Source organism: Anolis sagrei, chromosome Y (assembly GCF_037176765.1).
Source record: "Anolis sagrei isolate rAnoSag1 chromosome Y, rAnoSag1.mat, whole genome shotgun sequence".
Lineage (NCBI taxonomy): Eukaryota > Metazoa > Chordata > Lepidosauria > Squamata > Dactyloidae > Anolis > Anolis sagrei.
The window spans coordinates 37,984,521-38,004,993 of NC_090035.1; the positions used below are offsets into that span (position 1 = coordinate 37,984,521).

A 20,473-nucleotide genomic window follows, 5' to 3' on the forward strand; every position below is an offset into this window, starting at 1 on the left:
CATGGGCAAGCATCCCCTATGTTTAGAAAACGGAGCCATGGGAGAAAGCGGAACCACAGAGAGGAGAAACGGAGATGGACAGTCGAGGTGGATGAGGGCACCGTGATTCGGCCTCTATGGCACAGGCGAGTCCAGTAAGTCTAAACCCGACACTCGAAGATGGGAATGTTTCCATTCTCTCATCCCAATAAAAGTTTTCTATCGCTCCACCTTGAGTCAGGTCCGTAGCCAGGATTTCGACTTGGGGGTGGGGGCTGAGTTTGTTTCGGGGGGCTGAGTCTGAGTGAAAGAGGGTCTACCCTAGCAAACCTTTTGTATCGTTACCCCAATACCCCCATGCATATGGGATATATTGAGTATGGTGATCAGATCATGATATGAATAAACATAACAGTTTAAATAATGCACCAGTAAGGCCTTTTCACGAACCACCATGAGAATTTGGGGGGGGGGGGCTAAAGCCCCCCAAGCCCCCCCTCCCCCCGGCTACATGCCTGCCTTGGGTTAAGTTTGCTTGGCTTGGCCCTCCTCCTCCATCGAAAGATGGAAGCAGTTAAAGTCTCTGGTGGCACAAAGGACAACCCTGTTTTCAGTTCCCCGGCAGCCAAATCTGGGAAGAAAAAGCAGCAGGTGTGGAAGAATGGAGCCGGTCCATCCGGCTGTTATGCTTCAATGATGTTCACCGAGGGCTTGTTTTTGGGAAGCTAGAAAGGAGACAGAAAGAGAGAATGTAAGATCAGCAGAAAGGAAGGAAATGGAAATGGGAGGAGATGAGCCAAAAGTCAACATAATTCTTGCATAAGGTAAGTGTGGGAGGAAGAATAATGTTGACAGTATATAATAGGTATGGGCAAACTTCAGCACTCTAGGTGTTTTGGACTCCCACAATTCCTAACAGCTATAGCAGCTGGCTCCTTTCCTGTTCAATTTCTATGTAAACAATCTAGTTGCCAAACTGAGCCCCCCTGATCACTTCTCACCATCAGGAGGTAATAGCAGAATTCAAATCTTATTATATGCTGACGATATGGTCCTCTTGTCAACTACACAAATAGGAGACTCTTGATGGAGCAATGTAAGCAGGGAGATTGGGCTCAACACTGGTGAACTCTGCTCTGTTGCACATTGTGTGTTTCAGTCAGGTCCAGTGCAGAAGACACAATAACATTGCACCCAGGCAAGAGGAAAAAGAACAGAAAAACTTTACTCTTATCAGCAGAGTTAAAACAGAAACTTGCAATGTTGCAAACAAAAACAAACAGTGCAACGAACTTACATAGTCTTTGTAAGAAATACAGAATAAGGCACCTTCATCCAAATGAGAGAGCAGCAGAAATGGTTGAGCAAAATGCCTGAGGAAATGCTCCTCAGAGCAAAAGCTGAACTGTATTCTAAAATCCAAACAGTTATACCCCACCGGGTGTGGTCCAAAGTTACTAGTTGACTTATCTTAGCAGCTGCACATAATGATCAACAGTATAAGGTTTTATTTAATACACACGCAGACTTGATTCTGTTACAACTTACTGTAACATGCTCCACCAGTATTTTGATGGATCAACAATTACTCTAATGCAGTTGAACAAAAAGGCGATTAGAGACAAAATCTTTGAGGTGGATGCAATTGACAACTTGCAGACTAGTAAACAGCAGGGTTTCACCACTTGGTATCCTCTAATAAAGAGTGTGTTGTGATTCAGCTGGAATCACAGCTGAATCACAGCTGTGATAATGTGTTGTGACTCAGCTGGAATCACAGACTGTCTCTGATGAGGATGATGGGACTCAGGTTCACAGTTTGGTTCAAGATGTCCCTGTTATAGACGATGAAGAAGTGCAGTTTCCCACAGCAAGGCGTGAGAGTGTTGATACTGAAAATAGCCAGGTGCAGATTGATTCAGAGAAGGAAGATAATTCTCAGACTGATAATGAGCAAGCAGGGAAACAGGCTGACACTAACGAACAGACAGACCTTGACAAAATGGGAACTTTAGATCGGGCTGATCGGTTGGAATTCCGAGTCTGAAGGAGTGAAAGGATAGCTAACAAGAGGGAAGCCAGGGAGGCCAGGCGTCAAAGAAACGCCTTCATGTTTTGCAAAGGATATTAAGGCATGTGTGTGAGACCAAATCTTTCTCAAAGCAACTTTGCGTTCTACTAAGGAGATTGCCTATGCTTATCTGGATTTAACTTACAGTTTTTGTGTTCATGATTTCAGGGCCTTGTCATGTTCTCTTGGGTTTTTGCTTTGCTGGTGCCTTTTTGGACTAAGCCTTTTTGGACTAAGTGCTTTAGGATATTGATCTGTTAGAACATTAACCTTTGTTTTTACAAACCTTCTATCTTTTGTTTTTAATAAACTATAAAGACTTCTGGCTGTGTGTGGTTTGGTGTCTTCAGCAAGGTGAATCTACTCTGAGGTGCAACATAATGTCAACAATATTTTCAAGACTTAACGTCTTTAGCTCCTGGAAAAACATTTTCAGTCCTGTGCTTCCAAATAATGTCATCAGGCTGGTTAGAGGAAATATACAGAGGGATCCCTCATACTCAATGTTTTTGTATTTGTGGGTTGGGGGAAAGAGAGGATTCAATACACTATCTGTTACATTGCCCTTTGCATAATGACCCTAGAAACAATCTTCTGGGAGCCCTTTTGGAAGAAAGGGCAGCATGGCAACAGTCAGCAGTTACCCGTGACTTGTTAGCAGATTATTCCAAAAATATAACATTAAAGATAACCAGATTTGCAGTCACAGCCCCAAAAAATCCAAGCTAAATTAGTAAAGTCCACAGCAGAGGCTAGAAATGGAAATGGGGATAGTTTGGGATGATACAAATCAGACATTTGTGATTGTTCTCATGTCACTGCTACTATAATTTTAAAGAGCCAGTATATGAAACAAGTTTTGATGTTTATATTGGAAAGTGCTTATTGTACTTTTAAAGGTTGTATTTTATGTTATGCCATGGCTGGTACAATAAACCATTCATAACTGCTAGTAGGAATGGCCAAGGATCACAAAGCAAAATTTAGAGGGGAAATTATAATGGGGGGGGGGGGGGGCAGTCAATCCATAATATAACCAAGGAGATGTAGTCCAAGCCCAGCTCCCATGTTTCCAAACTCTCCTGCAAAAGGCAGTGCAATTAATAATGACCTATTGTGTACTCCACAATTATTAATAGTCGTGGGTGGTTGGGTGGTGGTCTGTGACTCACAATTTCTCCCAATGTCACCTCCTACCTTGCTGCGCAGGAGCCCCCCACTCTGGTGCTCGGGCGTGCTGTTCTCAGAGGTGTTCTTGGCCTTCTCCTTGTTGTTGTTGGACTCGTTGTCCTTGATGATGTCGTACTGTCGGCAAAAGAGCGCAATCACCCCTGTCATAAAGAAGAGGGAAATGTCAATGCTCAGCCTGCTTCAGCTGCGGTCAAGAGGGCTTAGGCTAAAGGGGCCAACACCAGGGGGGCTATACAAAATACATTGGTGCTTAGCCCGAATCAAAGCCCCAGCGAGGCTCAGAGCTGTTGGATGATGGTGAGGGTGATGATTATGATTACGATAATTTTAGCAGAGTTAGCTTTTGGATTGTGGGATGATGATGAGGATGATTTATACCTCACTTTTTTCTCAGGACAGAGATGCAAAATTGCACACAACTTTAGCACTGATGTAATTAAAGCATATAAAGGACGATAACAATAACAACAACCCAGCAAAAGGAGGATGATGATGACGACAATGACAATAACGGAAGAGCTAATGCTGGGATTATTATTATTGTTGTTTGTACCCCAATTTTTTCTCAGGACTGAGATGCAAAATGGCCAACAACTTTAAAAACTATACAATTAAAGCATAGAAAATATGGTGCAGTAGGTTAAACAGCTGAGCCACTGAACTTGTTGCAGGTTTGACTCCAGGGAGCACCATGAGCTCCTGCTGCTAGCCCCAGCTTCTGCCAACCTAGCAGTTTGTAAACATGCAAATGTGAGTAGATCATTAGGTACTGCTCCGGTGGGAAGCTAATGGTGCTCTATGCAGTCATGCCAGCCACATGACCTTGGAAGTGTCTATGAACAATGCTAGTTCTTTGGCTTAGAAATGGAGATGAGCACCAACCCCCAGAGTCGAACACGATTGGACTTAATGTCCAGTCTAATAACAATAACAACAACAGTGGCAGAATGAGGCCTGGGACTGTGGGATGATGATGATGATGATGATGATGATGATGATTATTATTATTATTGTTGTTGTATCCCACATATTTCTCAGGATTGAGAACCCAAGCAGCTCACTACTTTAAATATTATGCAATCCAAACATAAAAATATTAAACTAGGATTATGATCATCATCATCATCATCATCATCATCATCATCATCATCATCATCGTTATCCCAAAGGGTAAACAACAAGCCCCTGGATATGCCATGGATGCCCACCCCAATCTCACAGCTCTGTGTGAATAACTAAAAATCTGGAGATAAGCAGTGCTCCAAATAAGACGTGTTTTGCTGCAGGGGTTATTTAGCGCTGCTTTAAAGAAAGCCCAAAGTCATTTGTGATCTTGTGCAGAAAGGCCAAAGGCAACACTGCACCTTCTTGCAAGGAAAATGCAGATATTTGTCCAGTAAAACACACAGGAGAGGAAAAGACAGGTCAAGAGATGAGAGGAAAGGAAAAGAAAGGAAAAGAGAGAAGAGGAAAAGAGAGGAGAGGAAAGGAAAAGAAAGGAAAGGAGAAGAAAAGAAAAGAATGGAAAAGAAAAGAAAAAGAGGAAAGAAAAGGAAAAGAAAGGAAAAGAAAAGAGAAGGAAGGAAATCAAAGAGGAAAGAAAAGGAAAAAGGAGTAGAGGAAAGGAAAGGAAGGGAAAAGAGGAAAGGAAGGGAAAAGAAAAGAAAGGGCAAAGTGATGGAATTGCCTTTGTCTCAGAGAGACTGAGTCTGCGATTTGGTGGCAAAAGCAAAGTGACAACAATCTGTTTTCCCTGCAAACCAGTGACTTTGTGCTCGAAAGCAGTCCTTCTATGCACAGGTTGGGCAAATGCAAAACAACAAGTGTTCAGGCAGAGGAGACAGTGGCACAAGGGATGAGCACTGCCTTCAAATCTGTGTGGGAGAAGTGGCATTTCTATCAGCACCAGTGGATTTCCACTCCTTCCACTATTTCACAGATGAAAACTAGGACTGCATCTAGATTGCAGAACTGATGCAATTTGACACCACTAATTGTCATATCTCAATGCTATGGAGTTGTAGTTTTATAAGGTCTTCGGCCTTCTGGGCGCATCTCCACTGCAGAATGAATGTACCTTTCCCCCACTTTAACTCCCATAGCCTAATGCAATGGAATGACAGGAGTCATAGCTTTACAAGGTCTTTAGCTTTCTCTGTTAGATCCTCGCCAAACTACAAATCCCAGGATTCTTTTGGCAGTTATAGAGGTGTCAAAAGTGCATAAATTCTACAGTATAGAGTTTTGCCATTTTTACCAAATGAGAGATCATTGGACAAAATCCCAAATATTTTGGAAGACTGGGGTTGGATTGATGCTGCCATATAATGCAGTTTGAATCTGCATTGTATGGTCAGTGTAGACCCACCCCAGCTGTATCACTTTTTCATGGTCTCCAAAGGATGACCAATACAAAAGAATGTTTGCTGTATTGTTGAAGGCTTTCATGGCTGGAATCACTGGGTTGTTGTAGGTTTTTCGGGCTGCATGGCCATGTTCTACAAGCATTCTCTCCTGATGTTTCGCCTGTATCTATGGCAGTCAACCTCAGAGGTTGTGAGCTTGTCAGACCTCACAACCTCTGAGGATGCCTGCCATAGATGCTGGTGAAACATCAGGAGAAAATGCTTCTGGAACATGGCCATACAGCCCAAAAAGCCTACAACAGCCCAATGTCTGCTGTTATATTTTGCAAAAAAAAAAAAAACTCCATTAAAACTAACAGTTTTGTTAAACTCACTTTGGATGGGCTCTTTGGCACCCAATTCGAATTCTTTGGCAGCTCTCTTCGAATTCTAATTACATAGTTCATTAAATGCATCAGTTTTGCGCCCATTAATTCAGATGGCTCTCTCTGGCCTTCCTCTGTGTTGTGCCTAAATGCTGCAAACCTCCCCAGAGAAAGCCACATTTTGCAAGCGATGCTAGCCGACATGATTTCACCCGAAATGCCTCCCTTTTTCTTCTTCCCGGAGCCATCCCTCGCTTTCTCTCCCTCCAATGAAAGCGGACGAATGCCTTCATGATGCTTCTTTTCTGCCTTTATAAATGTTTCATGTTTTGGAAGGAGCCAAAGCAGCCGTTAAATGGAGCTGGGGATGGGAAAGCAGAAAGCAAACAAAATGCCACAGTAGCAATGAGCCATAGCAATTAAAATGGTGCCAAACTGCATTCATTCTGCAGTGAATAATAGAATCATAGAATCAAAGAGTTGGAAGAGACCTCATGGGCCATCCAGTCCAACCCCCTGCCAAGAAGCAGGAATATTGCATTCAAATCACCCCTGACAAATGGCCATCCAGCCTCTGCTTAAAAGCTTCCAAAGATGGAGCCTCCACCACACTCCGGGACAGAGAGTTCCACTGCTGAACGGCTCTCACAGTCAGGAAGTTCTTCCTAATGTTCAGATGGAATCTCCTCTCTTGTAGTTTGAAGCCATTGTTCCGCGTCCTAGTCTCCAGGGAAGCAGAAAACAAGCTTGCTCCCTCCTCCCTGTGGCTTCCTCTCACATATTTATACATGGCTATCATATCTCCTCTCAGCCTTCTCTTCTTCAGGCTAAACATGCCCAGTTCCCTAAGCCGCTCCTCATAGGGCTTGTTCTCCAGACCCTTGATCATTTTAGTCGCCCTCCTCTGGACACATTCCAGCTTGTCAATATCTCTCTGGAATTGTGGTGCCCAGAATTGGACACAATATTCCAGATGTGGTCTAACCAAAACAGAATAGAGGGGTAGCGTTACTTCCTTAGATCTAGACACTATGCTCCTATTGATGCAGGCCAAAATCCCATTAGCTTTTTTTGCCACCACATCACATTGTTGGCTCATGTTTAACTTGTTGTCCACGAGGACTCCAAGATCTTTTTCACACGTACTGCTCTCGAGCCAGGCGTCCCCCATTCTGTATCTTTGCATTTCATTTTTTCTGCCAAAGTGGAGTATCTTGCATTTGTCACTGTTGAACTTCATTTTGTTAGTTTTGGCCCATCTCTCTAATCTGTCAAGATCGTTTTGAATTCTGCTCCTGTCCTCTGGACTATTGGCTATCCCTCCTAATTTGGTGTCGTCTGCAAACTTGATGATCATGCCTTCTAGCCCTTCATCTAAGTCGTTAATAAAGATGTTGAACAGGACCGGGCCCAGGACGGAACCCTGCGGCACTCCGCTCGTCACTTCTTTCCAAGATGAAGAGGAAGCATTAGTGAGCACTCTCTGTGTTCGTCCACTTAACCAATTACAGATCCACCTCACCGTAGTTTTGCCTAGCCCACATTGGACTAGTTTCCTTGCCAGAAGGTCATGGGGGACCTTGTCGAAGGCCTTACTGAAATCCAGGTATGCTACATCCACGGCATTCCCCGCATCTACCCAGCTTGTAGCTCTATCGAAGAAAGAGATCAGATTAGTCTGGCATGACTTGTTTTTGATAAATCCATGTTGACTATTAGCGATGACTGCATTTGTTTCTGTTTGCAGACCGCTTCCTTAACAATATTTTCCAGAATCTTGCCCGGTATCGACGTGAGGCTGACCGGACGGTAGTTGTTTGGGTCATCCTTTTTTCCCTTCTTGAAGATTGGGACCACATTGGCCATCCTCCAATCTGCTGGAACTTCTCCCGTTCTCCAAGAACTCTCAAAGATGGTTGCCAATGGTTCCGAAATGACTTCTGCTAGTTCCTTCAATACTCTGGGGTGTAGTTGATCTGGCCCTGGGGACTTGAACTCATTAAGAGCGGCCAGGTATTCCTGGACGACTTCTTTCCCACTTCGGGGTTGGATGTCCTCCAATCCCTCATCCACTCCATCTTGCTGAGGTTGAAGACTCTCTTTTTGTGAGAAGACCGAGGCAAAGAAGGCATTAAGTAGTTCTGCCTTTTCCCTATCCCCTGTCAGCATTGCCCCATCTTCTCCTCGAAGAGGTCCTATCGCCTCCTTGTTATTCCTTTTTCTACTGACATAAGAATAGAAGCCCTTTTTATTGTTTTTAATGTCCCTGGCAAGTCTGAGCTCGTTTTTTGCTTTAGCCTTGCGGACCTTTTCCCTACAGCTGTTGGCTATTTGTTTGAATTCTTCTTTGGTGATTTCTCCCTTTTTCCACTTCTTGTGCATGTCTCTTTTGTGTCTTAGCACAGTTAGAAGTTCTTTGGACATCCATTCTGGCTTCTTTGCACTTGTCCTATTTTTTCTCTTTGTTGGCACGGTTTGCAATTGCGCCTTGAGTATTTCACTCTTGAGAAATTCCCATCCATCCGTAACTCCCTTGTCTTTTAGTATCTGTGTCCATGGAATGCTGCTCAGCGTTTCCTTCATTTTTTGGAAATCAGCTCTCCTAAAGTCCAAAATGCAGGTTTGACTTGTCTTAGTTTCGGCCTTCCTTTGTACCTCAAATTGCAGGAGCACATGGTCACTTGCCCCTAAGGGTCCTACCACTTCGACCGCATCGATCAGGTCCTCCGCATTTGTTAGGATGAGATCAAGAGTAGCCAATCCCCTTGTTGCCTCTTCTACCTTCTGGACCATGAAATTGTCTGCAAGGCAAGCGAGGAATTTGTTAGACCTTGTACTCTTGGCCGAGTTTGTTTTCCAGCAAATATCGGGATAGTTGAAATCGCCCATGACTACTACATCTCTTTTCTGTGCCTGTTTGGTCAACTGTTGGCAGAAGGCTTCATCAAGTTCTTCCTCCTGGCTTGGGGGTCTGTAGTAGTGAAGGTGCACCCTAACAGAGCCCCCCGGATGCCAACAGGACTGAAGACCAACAGGTCAGAGGTTTGAATCCGGGGAGACTGTGGATGAGCTCCCTTTGTCAGCTCCAGCTTCCCATGCCAGTGACATGAGAGAGGCCTCCCACAAGGATGGTAAAACATCAAAACATCCAAAACATTCCCTGGGCGACGTCCTTGCAGACGGCCAATTCTCTCACACCAGAAGCGACTTGCAGTTTCTCAAGTCGCTCCTGACACACACACAAAAATCCGATTGCCCCCACATTGTTTTAAGTTTCTGAGTTTTAGAATCTAATGCTTTGTTCGTTTTGAGTGACATCATAATTCAAAAACTGCTGGACCAATTGCCAAAAGACATCTACTAACCCAAGGAGTGACCATCACTCAAAAAATTTTTTGTCATTTGGAAGTTGTAGTTTTTTGGATTTATAGTTAACCTACAATCAAAGAATATTCTGAACTCCACCAACAATGGAATTAAACCAAACTTGGCACACAGGTCTCCCATGATCAACAGAAAACACTAGAAGGGTTTGGTGGGCATTGGCCTTGAGTTTTGGAGTTGTAGTTCACCTACATCCAGAGAGCACTGGGATGCAAACAATGATGGATCTGGACCAAACATGGAATGGATACTCAATATGCCCAAATATGAACACAGATGGAGTTTGGGAAAAATAGACCTTGACATTTGAAAGCAGTGTTTACTGGGATTTATAGTTCACCTACAATCAAAGAGCGTTCTGAACCCTACCAATAGAATTGGGCCAAACTTTCCACACAGAATTCCCATGACCAACATAAAATACCTTGTTTTCTGGTGGTCTTTGGTGACCATTCCGACACCCCTCATGACCCCCAGGTTGAGAAATGCTGCCTTAAGGCCATCCAGTCCAACTCCCTTCACCAGGGCAAGAAAAATCATCAAAGCACTCCTGATAAAGAGCCACCCGGCCATATATACAGATAGATAGATATGATTCACACCCGCACACACACACACACACACACACATGTACATGACTGATATAGTATCATAGATTTGAAAGGGACCCCTAAAGAAGGACAATTATATGTTTCATGTTCCAGAGTAGGCAAACCAGACAATCTCTACATCAACACTGACAAAGAAACAACAAAAATACTGTCCACACGCATAAAGAAATTACATATATTAGAAACCAACACTTTCTCATTACTTTATTTTCCAGATCACCAGACTGGGCCACAGCAATGCATGGCAGGGGACTGCTGGTATTGCAATATTCACTCTCCCAAAGCAAAGCCTTCTTTGTTGCTGGGCATTATTTGGCAGGCACCTGAATGGGCCAAAAAAGACTCAGGCAGCATTTGGGTCTATTAAAAGATTCTGTTCATTTCGTTCTGACAAGGCAGTAATTTCTTTGTCTTGAGCAGACCAAGGTTGGACTAGATGTCCTCTGGGGGACCCTCCAACTCACGAGTCTCATCAAAATGGAAATGGGAGTCAAACTGACCTGCCCACATGAATAGGACCACGACGACGATGAGGACCTCTCCCGCTCGCAGCTGCTGGTTTTTCTCTCCCACCTCCTTCATAGTCACCTCATCTGCAGAGAAAGAAAGAAAGAAAGAAAGAAAGAAGGAAAGAAAGAAAGTGAAAATAAGCTCTATTGCAGTGTTTCTCAACCTTCCTAATGCTGTCACCGCGTGAATACAGTTCCTCATGTTGTGGTGACCCCCAACCATAAAATTATTTTAATTGCTACTTCATAACTGTAATTTTGCTACTGTTATGAATTGTAATGTAAATATTACAATTCATACCATGTAAATGTAAATGGTTTGGGACCAGCCTACCTGCGTGACCGCATCTCCGTTTATGAACCCACGCATTCTCTTCGTTCATCCGGAGAGGCCTTGCTCGCAATTCCACCTGTGTCGCAGGCGTGTCTGGTGGGGACGCGAGACAGGGCCTTTTCTGTGGTGGCCCCCCGACTCTGGAACACCCTCCCCAAAGACATTAGACAGGCCCCTACATTGGCAGTCTTTAGGAAAAACTTGAAGACCTGGCTGTTCCGATGTGCCTTTCCAGAACAGGAAAATTCCAACAACCTGTCCCAGAAGCACTTTATTAGACTTTAAGATTGCTTGCACACTGCACTTACCCTAAAATCCGACATACCACCTGTCACATCAGTACTTTTAATCTGTACCCATTACATTTGGCCCGGCCCCAGTTTTATTGTGTTTTGGTGTATTGTTTTATTGTTTTTGTTGTTTTTGATATTGCTTTAATTGTTTTGATTTGCTTTAAGTTGTGTATTTGTTATGCTATGTTTTTGAGGCCTTGGCCTTTGTAAGCCACATCAAATCCTTCGGGAGATGCTAGCGGGGTACAAATAAAGATAATAATAATAATAATAATAATAATAATATCTGATATGCAGGATGTATTTTCATTCACTGGACCAAATTTGGCACAAATACCCAGTATGCTCAATTTTGAATGCTTGTTGGTTGGGGAGACTGAATTTGTCATTTGAGAGTTGTTCTTGCTGGAATTTATAATTCTCTGACAATCAAAGAGCATTGGAACTTCACCGGTGATTGAATTGAACCATACTTAAAAGAAAAATGGGTTCCCCTAAAACTGTGGAGACCAAAATCCACGGATTATGGTAATGTGAAAATAACTAAATTAATTCAATGTAAGGTTTTGGTGGGCATGGAACTTGAGTTTGGGAGTTGTAGTTCACCTACATCCAGAAAGCACTGTGGGCTCAAACAATGGTGGATCTGGTCCAAACTTGGCACAAATACTCAAAATGCTCAAATGTGAACACTGGTGGGGTTTGGAGAAAATAGACCTTGACATTTGAGAGTTGCAGTTGCTGGGATTTATAGTTCACCTACAATCAAAGAGCATTCAGAACCCCACCAATGATAGAATTTGGCCAAATTTCCCACACAGAACTCCATGACCAATAGAAAATATTGTTTTTTCTGATGGTCTTTGGTGTCCCCCCTCGCAACCTCCCCAGGCGTCCCAATCCCCAGGTTGAGAAATGCTGCTCTATTGGGTGGCTGCGGGTCTCTGAGAGCCATTTCCCAAAGAAGCAACTTTTCCAAATCCTGCCTTCTTATATAATTCAACAGCAAAATATTTGTATTAATACACATTTGAGCATCTATTATCTGAAATCCTGAAATACTCCAAAATCCCAATCTGAGTGACTTAGCCTTTGTTTTCTGACAATTCCATGGATGCATATCTGGTTTCATGCTCAACATTACTAAATATACCACATAGAATTACCTTCAGGTTATGGTTATAAGTTATGCAAGGAGCATAAATGAATTATTGTGTTTCAACCTGGGTGCCATCTCCCAGATCTCTGATTATGGACATATATTCAAATATAGAAGACTCTTAGTTAACCAGAACTCGGGCAACTGGACAAAGACATCAAAGGAACCATACTTTAAATAAACATTTAAATAAAATCATTTTAAATTGCCATTTAACTAAAACAGCACGCTGCATTCACATGGCTGTTTTTATAATACAGTCAGACTATATGATATTAAGTTGCCTTTATTTATGTTAGTAATGGCTATCAATATAGAGTTTATAGTATGGCATAGTATGGGGTATAGGGTTAGTTCTATTTTGAATAGTAACTCTCAAGCAACCAGAAACTGCTTGCTTGGTTTATGGTTGGGGGGGCATGGGTTAATTTAGACATAGAATCTGTCAGAAATATTAAAAATTAATTAGTTATTTTAATTACTAAAATGTGAATCAAGCACTGAAAGAGTTAAATGAATGCAATGACAGCAAAAACTGCAATTAAATATAAGTAGGTGTGCCTGTAGCTTAGTAGCCCTCAGTCTGTGAGAGGTCTCTGTGGGAGAAGGCCTTCAGTGTGTTAGTAGGCTCCAGTATGAGTAGGCCTCAGTGTTAGTTCACCTCAGTCTGAGAGAGCCTTTGGTGTTAGTAGGCCCGTGTGAATAGACCTGATGTGAGAAGCTTTGATGAGAGAAGCCTCAGGTTGAAGGCTGTTGTGCGTAAAAAGCTCCTGTGTGAATCTCCTTTGTAGGTTCAGTGTGAGAAAAGGCTCTGTGAGAGCAAAGCTGCTTATCTGCATGAGAAAGAAGCCCAGCGTGGAAGCAAAGAAGAAAGTGTAAAGAACTTAATTTGTGTTATATAATCATAGAATCATAGAACCCTAGAGTTGGAAGAGACCTCATGGGCCATCCAGTCCAACTCCCTGCCAAGAAGCAGGAATATTACATTCAAAGCATCCCTGACAGATGGCCATCCAACCTCTGTTTAAAAGCTTCTAAAGAAGGAGCCTCCACCACACTCCAGGGCAGAGAGTTTCACTGCTGAACGGTTCTCACTGTCAGGAAGTTCTTCCTCATATTCAGATGGAATCTCCTTTCTTGTAGTTTGAAGCCATCATTCCGTGTCCTAGTCTCCAGGGAAGCATAAAACAAGCTTGCTCCCTCCTTCCTGTGACTTCCTCTCACATATTTATACATGGCTATCATATCTCCTCTCAGCCTTCTCTTCTTCAGGCTAAACATGCCAGGCTCTTCATAGGGCTTGTTCTCCAGACCCTTGATCATTTTAGTCACCCTCCTCTGGACACATTATGGAAACTTTGTTCTTGTAAATAGTACAACCATATTATTTTACTATAAATAAAAGCTTCCTATGGAAGAGGTAACATTGGTCTGTGTGTTTTTGTTCTTTTTATCACTTTGGGCTACTGGTGCTGGGTCACGCTGCTGCTGATAAGTTACTCTGCTGTATATTTATGAGGAGGGTCTTTTGTTAATAAGCCCACTCGCCCAATAGAATCACATAATCTTAGAGTTGGAAGAGACCTCAAAAGGTCATCCAGTCCAACCCTTTGCCAGACAGGAAGAGCACAATCAAAGCACCTCCTGACAAATGGTCATCCTGCTTCTGTTTAAAACCCTCTGTAATGAATGGATTGAATGGACTGTATGTTGGTGGTCTGGCTGGGGCCTATTAAAGTCTGGCAAGATTGAAGACCACCATCCTAAAAAATGGAACCTGGAAAACTGCAGTATGGAGAACAAAGGAGGCAAAGAATTTAATGAACTGTGGCATGAAAAGTGCTAATGAGAAAAGTGCTGAACTGAGAAACATTGGAGTTCCAAAAAAACCCAAACATGTTTACATACTCAAAGGCAATAACTCTTTAAGTTAAGGAAGTTAAACAACCTATCTGGTCAGAATCGATGAGGCTACAACAGGTCTAAGCTGAATGACAGAGATTCTCTAAACAACCAAGTAATGGATAACCAAACATCGCTACAAAGACCCTTTTCCTTTTAGATTATGTGGCAGATCTGCAAGGACTGCATCTGTCCACCCTCCTCTCTTCTCACAACAACATTAGGCCTGAACAGAGAAGGGATGATGAGTATGAATGATGAATGTGTGGGAGTGAATGCTAGAGTGAGTAAGCATGATGTTACTCCTTTGTTTGTGTAGTCAATACAGCTATTTATAAAACCAGTGCTGGGTTTGTGTGAGAGGAAGGAAGGAAGGAAAGAAAAGAAGAGAGGGAGGGAGGAAAAGGAAGGGAGGAAAATGGAGGGAGGGAGAGGAAGGAAGAGAGGAAAGAAGGAAGGAAAGAAAGGGGGGAGGAAAAGGAAGGAAGAAAATGAGGAAGGAAGGAAGGAAGGAAGGAAGGAAGGAAGGAAAGAAGGAAGGAAGGAAAGAAGGAAAGAAGGAAAGAAGGAAAGAAGGAAAGAAGGAAAGAAGAAAGGAAAGAATGAAGGGAGAAAAGGGAGGAAAGGAGAAAGGGAGGAAAGTGCCTGATGAAAATATACCACTGAAAATAGTTTACAAAACATTTTTAAGATTCAAAAAGTATTCATGACACTTCCAAAGAAGTCTCCACAAACATACAGATACCAGATGCATGGCGGTGCTCTTGCCCTGAGATTCCTCCTCTTTGTCCCAAAGACTAGAGAAAAGAGGACCGTCTGCCTGCCCATTTGGCTTGCCTTTATTTTTGGAGGCCAGCTTCTCAGCTTCGCGGGGTGTCTTGAAGATGAAGGGCTCGCTTGCTGGGCTCTGGCCCTGGATGCTGATGGACTGGACATGGACGATATACTCGGTGTCCTCCTCCAGGTCCCAGAGGGAGCACGAGCGCATGGTGGTGTTCACCTCCTGGATGAAGCGTAGCATCCGCATGTCCTTTTTCTGCCAGGAGAGAAGAGCCAGACACATCTCAGGAGGGCAACAGGGCCTTCTCGGCCAAGTTTCCTTTTTTTATTTTTCAAATACTTTAATAACAATAACAACAACAACATGTATCACAATTTTTTTGTTCCAGGGTTATAAATGTCATTTCCTAATTGGTTCTATTATAAAAACATGGAAAAGGTTTATTAAACTGCAAAACCTTTGTTTCTGTGGGACATCCTACAACAGCACATTTTGCTATAGTGTTTCAATGAATATCTCATTGAGTCTCAACTAATTCAACATAGTATTGTCGAAGGCTTTCATGGCTAGAATCACTGGGTTGTTGTGAGTTTTCCGGGCAGTGTGGCCATGTTCCAGAAGCATTCTTTCCTTTCCAGTTTCCATGTATCTTGGAACAATTTCTCCCCAAAGAGACATGCAATGTATTGATGAAGGTTCGCAGAAACCCAGAAATTAGAAAGGAGAGAATGCTTCTGGAAAATGGCCACACAGCCCGGAAAACTCATAACTACCCAGTGATTCTGGCCAGGAAAGCCTTCAACAATACATTGAACATCTCTACAGGGAGAAATTGTTCCAAGACACACGGGAATTGGAAAGGAGAGAATGCTTCTGGAACATGACCATACAGCCCGGAAACCTCACAACAACCCAGTAATTCAACATTGTTTATGGCAGCCACAAAAACAAAATTTCTGGCGTATAACAATGACTTTCGAAGTAAAGCCTACATAATGAAATAAAAAATAACACTTTCAAACCAGGAACAGAAGTTTTTTCAAATTTTGTTACATATTGTTATCTTGTGAGCCACTTTGCATCTCAATCAAAGAGAGAGAAAAAGCAGAATATTAAAAAAAATATCATCACCCTCACCACCACCAAAGACATTGTAGTTTGACTCCACTTTAATTGCCCTGGCTTGATGCCAGGGAATCCTGGGAGTTATAGTTTGCCAAGGTCTTTCTCTGCCCAAAAGTGCTAGTGCTCCAGCAAACAACAGCTTCTAAGATTCCATAGCACTGGGCTAAGGCAGTTCAAGTAATGCCAAACTTAATTACTTCTGCAGTGTAGATGCATCCCAATATCTCATCAAACTACAATTTCCAGATTGCATAGTGATGTGTGTTAAAAGTGGTGTCAAACTACATTCACTCAAAAGTGTAGATGGATTCCCTGTCTCCTTTTCTCTTCTGGAGAGGGGGATTTAGGGGCTCTCCAACCCTGAAATTTACACATATTTCCTCCTGGAAATGTCAGCTGATGGAGGAGGAGGAAGAAGAGGGAGGCAAGAAGATAAACCTGGACTAGAGGCCTTACCTGCTGGGAAATGGCGAATCCAATGACCACTTCCTCTTCCAGGACATCCCAGGACACGATGGCGGAGTTGGCATTCAAGAGCTTGACAGAGACATTGACTGGAGCAGAGGGACTGTCTGCAAAGAGAAAGAAAGGAGAAACCGGGAAGAGACTGGTGGGTAAATAACCTCAAGCTATGGCAGCCATTATTCACCTCTATGGCCTCAAGGTCCCTTTGCAAGTGGCTACTGTCACCTATGCACTAGGACCATGTATCTGCAGGGAGCACAGTCCCAGTTTGGGGGATAAATTCTTCTTGAAATGAAACACTTCCAGCCCAAGAAAACCACAGAGTCATGAAGGAGGATCTAGCAAATGCTTAGAGAGGACACATTTTTGCCATGCTTGGATAAACAAAACCACGGATAATAGCAAACCCTCTTCAAATGCTTTTATGTACACCCAGTTTGAAGAAATGTTTTCCAAGGAATAGCCTCGGCGCACATTAATGGATGGGTTTTGTCCCCGTTCACCCCCTCTGCTTTCCCCCCTATTCTTTGCAATCACGCATTTTTAATGTTACAGCTGAACTTGATGCCTTTTGTCTTTAACGCTAGCATTTAGGATGGAGAGGCAACAATGAATATTCAAGAGTAAATATTGCAAATTGCAAATTATGAATTATGATCTTGCAAATTTGTGAATTATGATCACAAACGTGCAACATTTGGACATCTACACTGCAGAATTAATGCAGTTTGACACCCCTTTAACTGAAATCCTGGGATTTGTAGTGTGGTGAGCTCACCATCAGAACTACTTGGCAGAGAAGACTGTATAAAACTACAACTCCCATGATCCCATTGCAGTTAAAATGGTATCAAACAGCATTGGTTATACAGTATCAATACACCCAGTGATACCATTGCTTTCTAATAATTCAGTGTGCAACAAACTCTGTTTCATGGGCAAAATATTGCATTTAAAGTTTCCTTTGTGTGTCAGAAGTCTATATAGAGCAGTGCTTCTCAACCTTTCTAATGCCGCAACCCCTTAATAAAGTTCCTCATGTCTTGGTGCCCCGCAACCATAACATTATTTTCGTTCCTACTTCATAACAAATTTTGAGCTTGCTTGGAGGTTCTACTAAGGTAGCACAGCTATCGTATACCCAGATCCGAAGACTGGAGATCTCAGTACACTCCTTCTATACCTGGGACGTCCTTTTTCACCGAGCGCACAGCTTCAGGAGGGATGCACATGGAAAGATGAGGAGTAAGGGGACACCCGCCTAGCCGGCCAGATCAGCCAACTGTAATTTTACTACTGTTATGAATCGTAATGTAAATATCTGATATGTAGGATGTATTTTCATTAACTGGACCAAATTTGGCACAAATACCTGATAGGCCCAAATTGGGGTTGGGGGGGGGGATTGATTTTGTCATTTGGGAGTAGCAGTTACTAGGATATATAGTTAACCTACCATCAAAGAGCACTCTGAACTCCATCAGGGATAGAATTGGGCCAAACTTCCCACACAGAATCCCCATGCCTTGAAGGGACTCAAGCCTTCCTCCAGCCTCACATGCTCTCCCTCACCCGCACATGCTCACCATCCTGCCATGCATCAAACACACCTGCTCTCCCCTCCCCTATTTAGTCTCAGAAACAAACCTCCCCTTTGCTGAGAGGCTGGCCAATCACAGCGGAGGAGGGCTTTTGGTGGGATGATTCACCATCTTTTTCCAAAAAGGAATAGAAGGACAGGTGGAGAGATCTTCTCTGCCAAAGGGTTTCCTATGACCATGAATTCTGCATTAGAATTTCCAAGATATTTCCAAGATATTGCAGACTCTCAGTTACTCTGAAGTCTCAGGCAACTTACAAAAAAAATTCAAAGAAATAATATTTTAAATACAAGTAAATATTAAAATAAAATCAATTTTTGTTGCCACTTAACTAAAATGGCATAATGCATTCACAAAGCAGTTTTTCTCACACACTAAGATTTATTTTTATTGGTCTTGTGCTGTCGCACGCTTGGCCTGTACATAAGACTGTAGACAGGACATAAATTCTGTGTGCCCAATGGGACGCTGGGGCTGCCTCAGATTAAAGGCCTTTGGATTTCCTTAAACAGAGTCTTTAGATTGCTTAAAGGTTCAACAAAGTTCTTTATTGAAATCAAACAGGTACTTCAATAGTCTTTCTTAATAGTCTATTGGCTCTATCTATCTTGTCCACAGGGGACAGGTACTATCTTCATAACTGTATTTTAACTAATGGGGAAATCCTTAACCTCTTATCTGGGCAGTCTGTCTTTGCCTCTGTTAGCGTGGAGCCCCTACATCCGGTACCAACGGCTTCTGGCTGCCGCGAGTGACCCTTACCAAGCAGAACTTTGTAGACTTCCAGGAGAAAGGAAGGTGTTCAGGTTTCAGTGATGGCTGGCTGAAGTGCTGTGGGACCGGATTCCCTCAGCAAAGGAGCTGAAAGGCTGTAAAATCGTCAGCAAAAGAGCTGTGCTGAGACTGCATCTCTCTGGCCAAGCTATGGGGCTGTATATCCCCGGCCAAGCTGTAGAAGACAAAGCTTTCTACAAGAACTCTTGGTTCCAAACACATGGACTCGCATCTAAAAGGCTTTCACGTCCACCAGACCCTGGGTGTCTTCAAACCACAAAAACTTTACAAACCTTCTATGTTCCGGTGTGACCAGGAACACATAAAACATTTTGAAGGTGTCAGTGATGACAGCATACTTGGATTCCCTGAACCTAAGCTGATGATGCTGTTCAGAAGGTCTGGTCCCTTCAGGAGCACGTCATTCAATGAGATGTCCTTGCATTTGGTGCTGGCATCAAACACAATGCGCACCTTTTCCGGCTTCTGTGGGTGAGTGACCTTATGGAAGGGAAGAAACCAAGACTCTTCTTTGTCTGAGCCAGGGCTGGATGGCTCAGCGTACCTTGCTGTAAACATGTTGTCCATAAACTGAACAATTTGCTGCTTAGTCTTGGGATAACGCTGCATCTTGTGTCTCAAAGACTGCAGTCTCTTCTCTGCTACCTGCCTGTTGGGAGGCAGAGTATGCCGGTCTGGTTTGAAGGGCAAAGGGGCAATTCCCTTCCTCGCTGAGAGTGACCTCGGAGTTCATGATGTTCAGGAATGCTTGCTCATCTCAGGAGAGCGCTGTGTTTTCATCGTCCCGGGACACGTTGAAGATGGATGAGAACTCAGATGAAACTCCTTGGCAGCAAACAGAAATATGGCTGAGGCAACTCTTGATGAGGGTGACTCTGCCACAGCTGAGGGTGTTTGGCTGATCTGGACACAGAGAAGACGGAGGATGCATTCTGTCAACACATACAGGTCCCTGTATGGTCCCTCCTAAAGGAGTCTTCTGTGCCAAAGGTGCACCAGGAGGACCTCTTTTCTCAGCTCGGATGCTCATCAAGCTGGGGCAGTTGAATCCAATGAGCAGGACTATGTCAATGCCCAGCTCAATGGGTGGAATGAGGTCTTGTAGTCCTTTCAGGTGAGGATGCACTTGCATCATCTCTCTGGTAGCAATCTGGTCCTTATTGGGATGGATGCACACTCAATAAGGTCAGTTAACTCAAAATGAATGTATTTGCCACATGGCGAAATGATAAATTCACCATGTGGCAAATTTATTTAACATCTACGTCCGACCACTTGCTGGACTGGTGCGGAGCTTTGGCATAGAGTGTTACCAGTATGCAAATGATACCCAGCTACTCTTGTGTCTCTAACCTGGAACAACTGCGATTCCTGAGAACTTAAAGCTGTGTTTGGAAGCAGTGATGAGTTGCCTACGAGCAAGCAGACTAAAAGTCAATCCTGCAAAAACTGAGATACTCTGGCCCGGCCAGCCGCCAGAATTAACCCAGTCTCTGCCTGATTTTGATGGGGAAGCTCTGGTTCCGTCTGCCACTGTTAAAA

General features: G+C 43.2%; 1 protein-coding gene across 2 annotated transcripts in view; it reads right to left on the reverse strand.

Moving 5' to 3' along the window:
- Positions 1–449: 449 nt before the first annotated feature.
- LOC132780408 (fibronectin type III domain-containing protein 5) overlaps positions 450–20,473 on the reverse strand; it is a 103,385-nt gene continuing 83,361 nt past the window's right edge. For both annotated transcript variants that reach the window (XM_060784112.2, XM_067461959.1), the window contains exons 2-6: positions 16,527–16,642; positions 15,002–15,200; positions 10,468–10,560; positions 3,248–3,381; positions 450–704 (exon numbers count right to left, since the gene is read on the reverse strand). In XM_060784112.2, the coding sequence (XP_060640095.2) occupies positions 663–704; positions 3,248–3,381; positions 10,468–10,560; positions 15,002–15,200; positions 16,527–16,642 (584 nt within the window). In that variant the 3' untranslated portion in view covers positions 450–662. The remainder of the gene's footprint in view (positions 705–3,247; positions 3,382–10,467; positions 10,561–15,001; positions 15,201–16,526; positions 16,643–20,473) is intronic.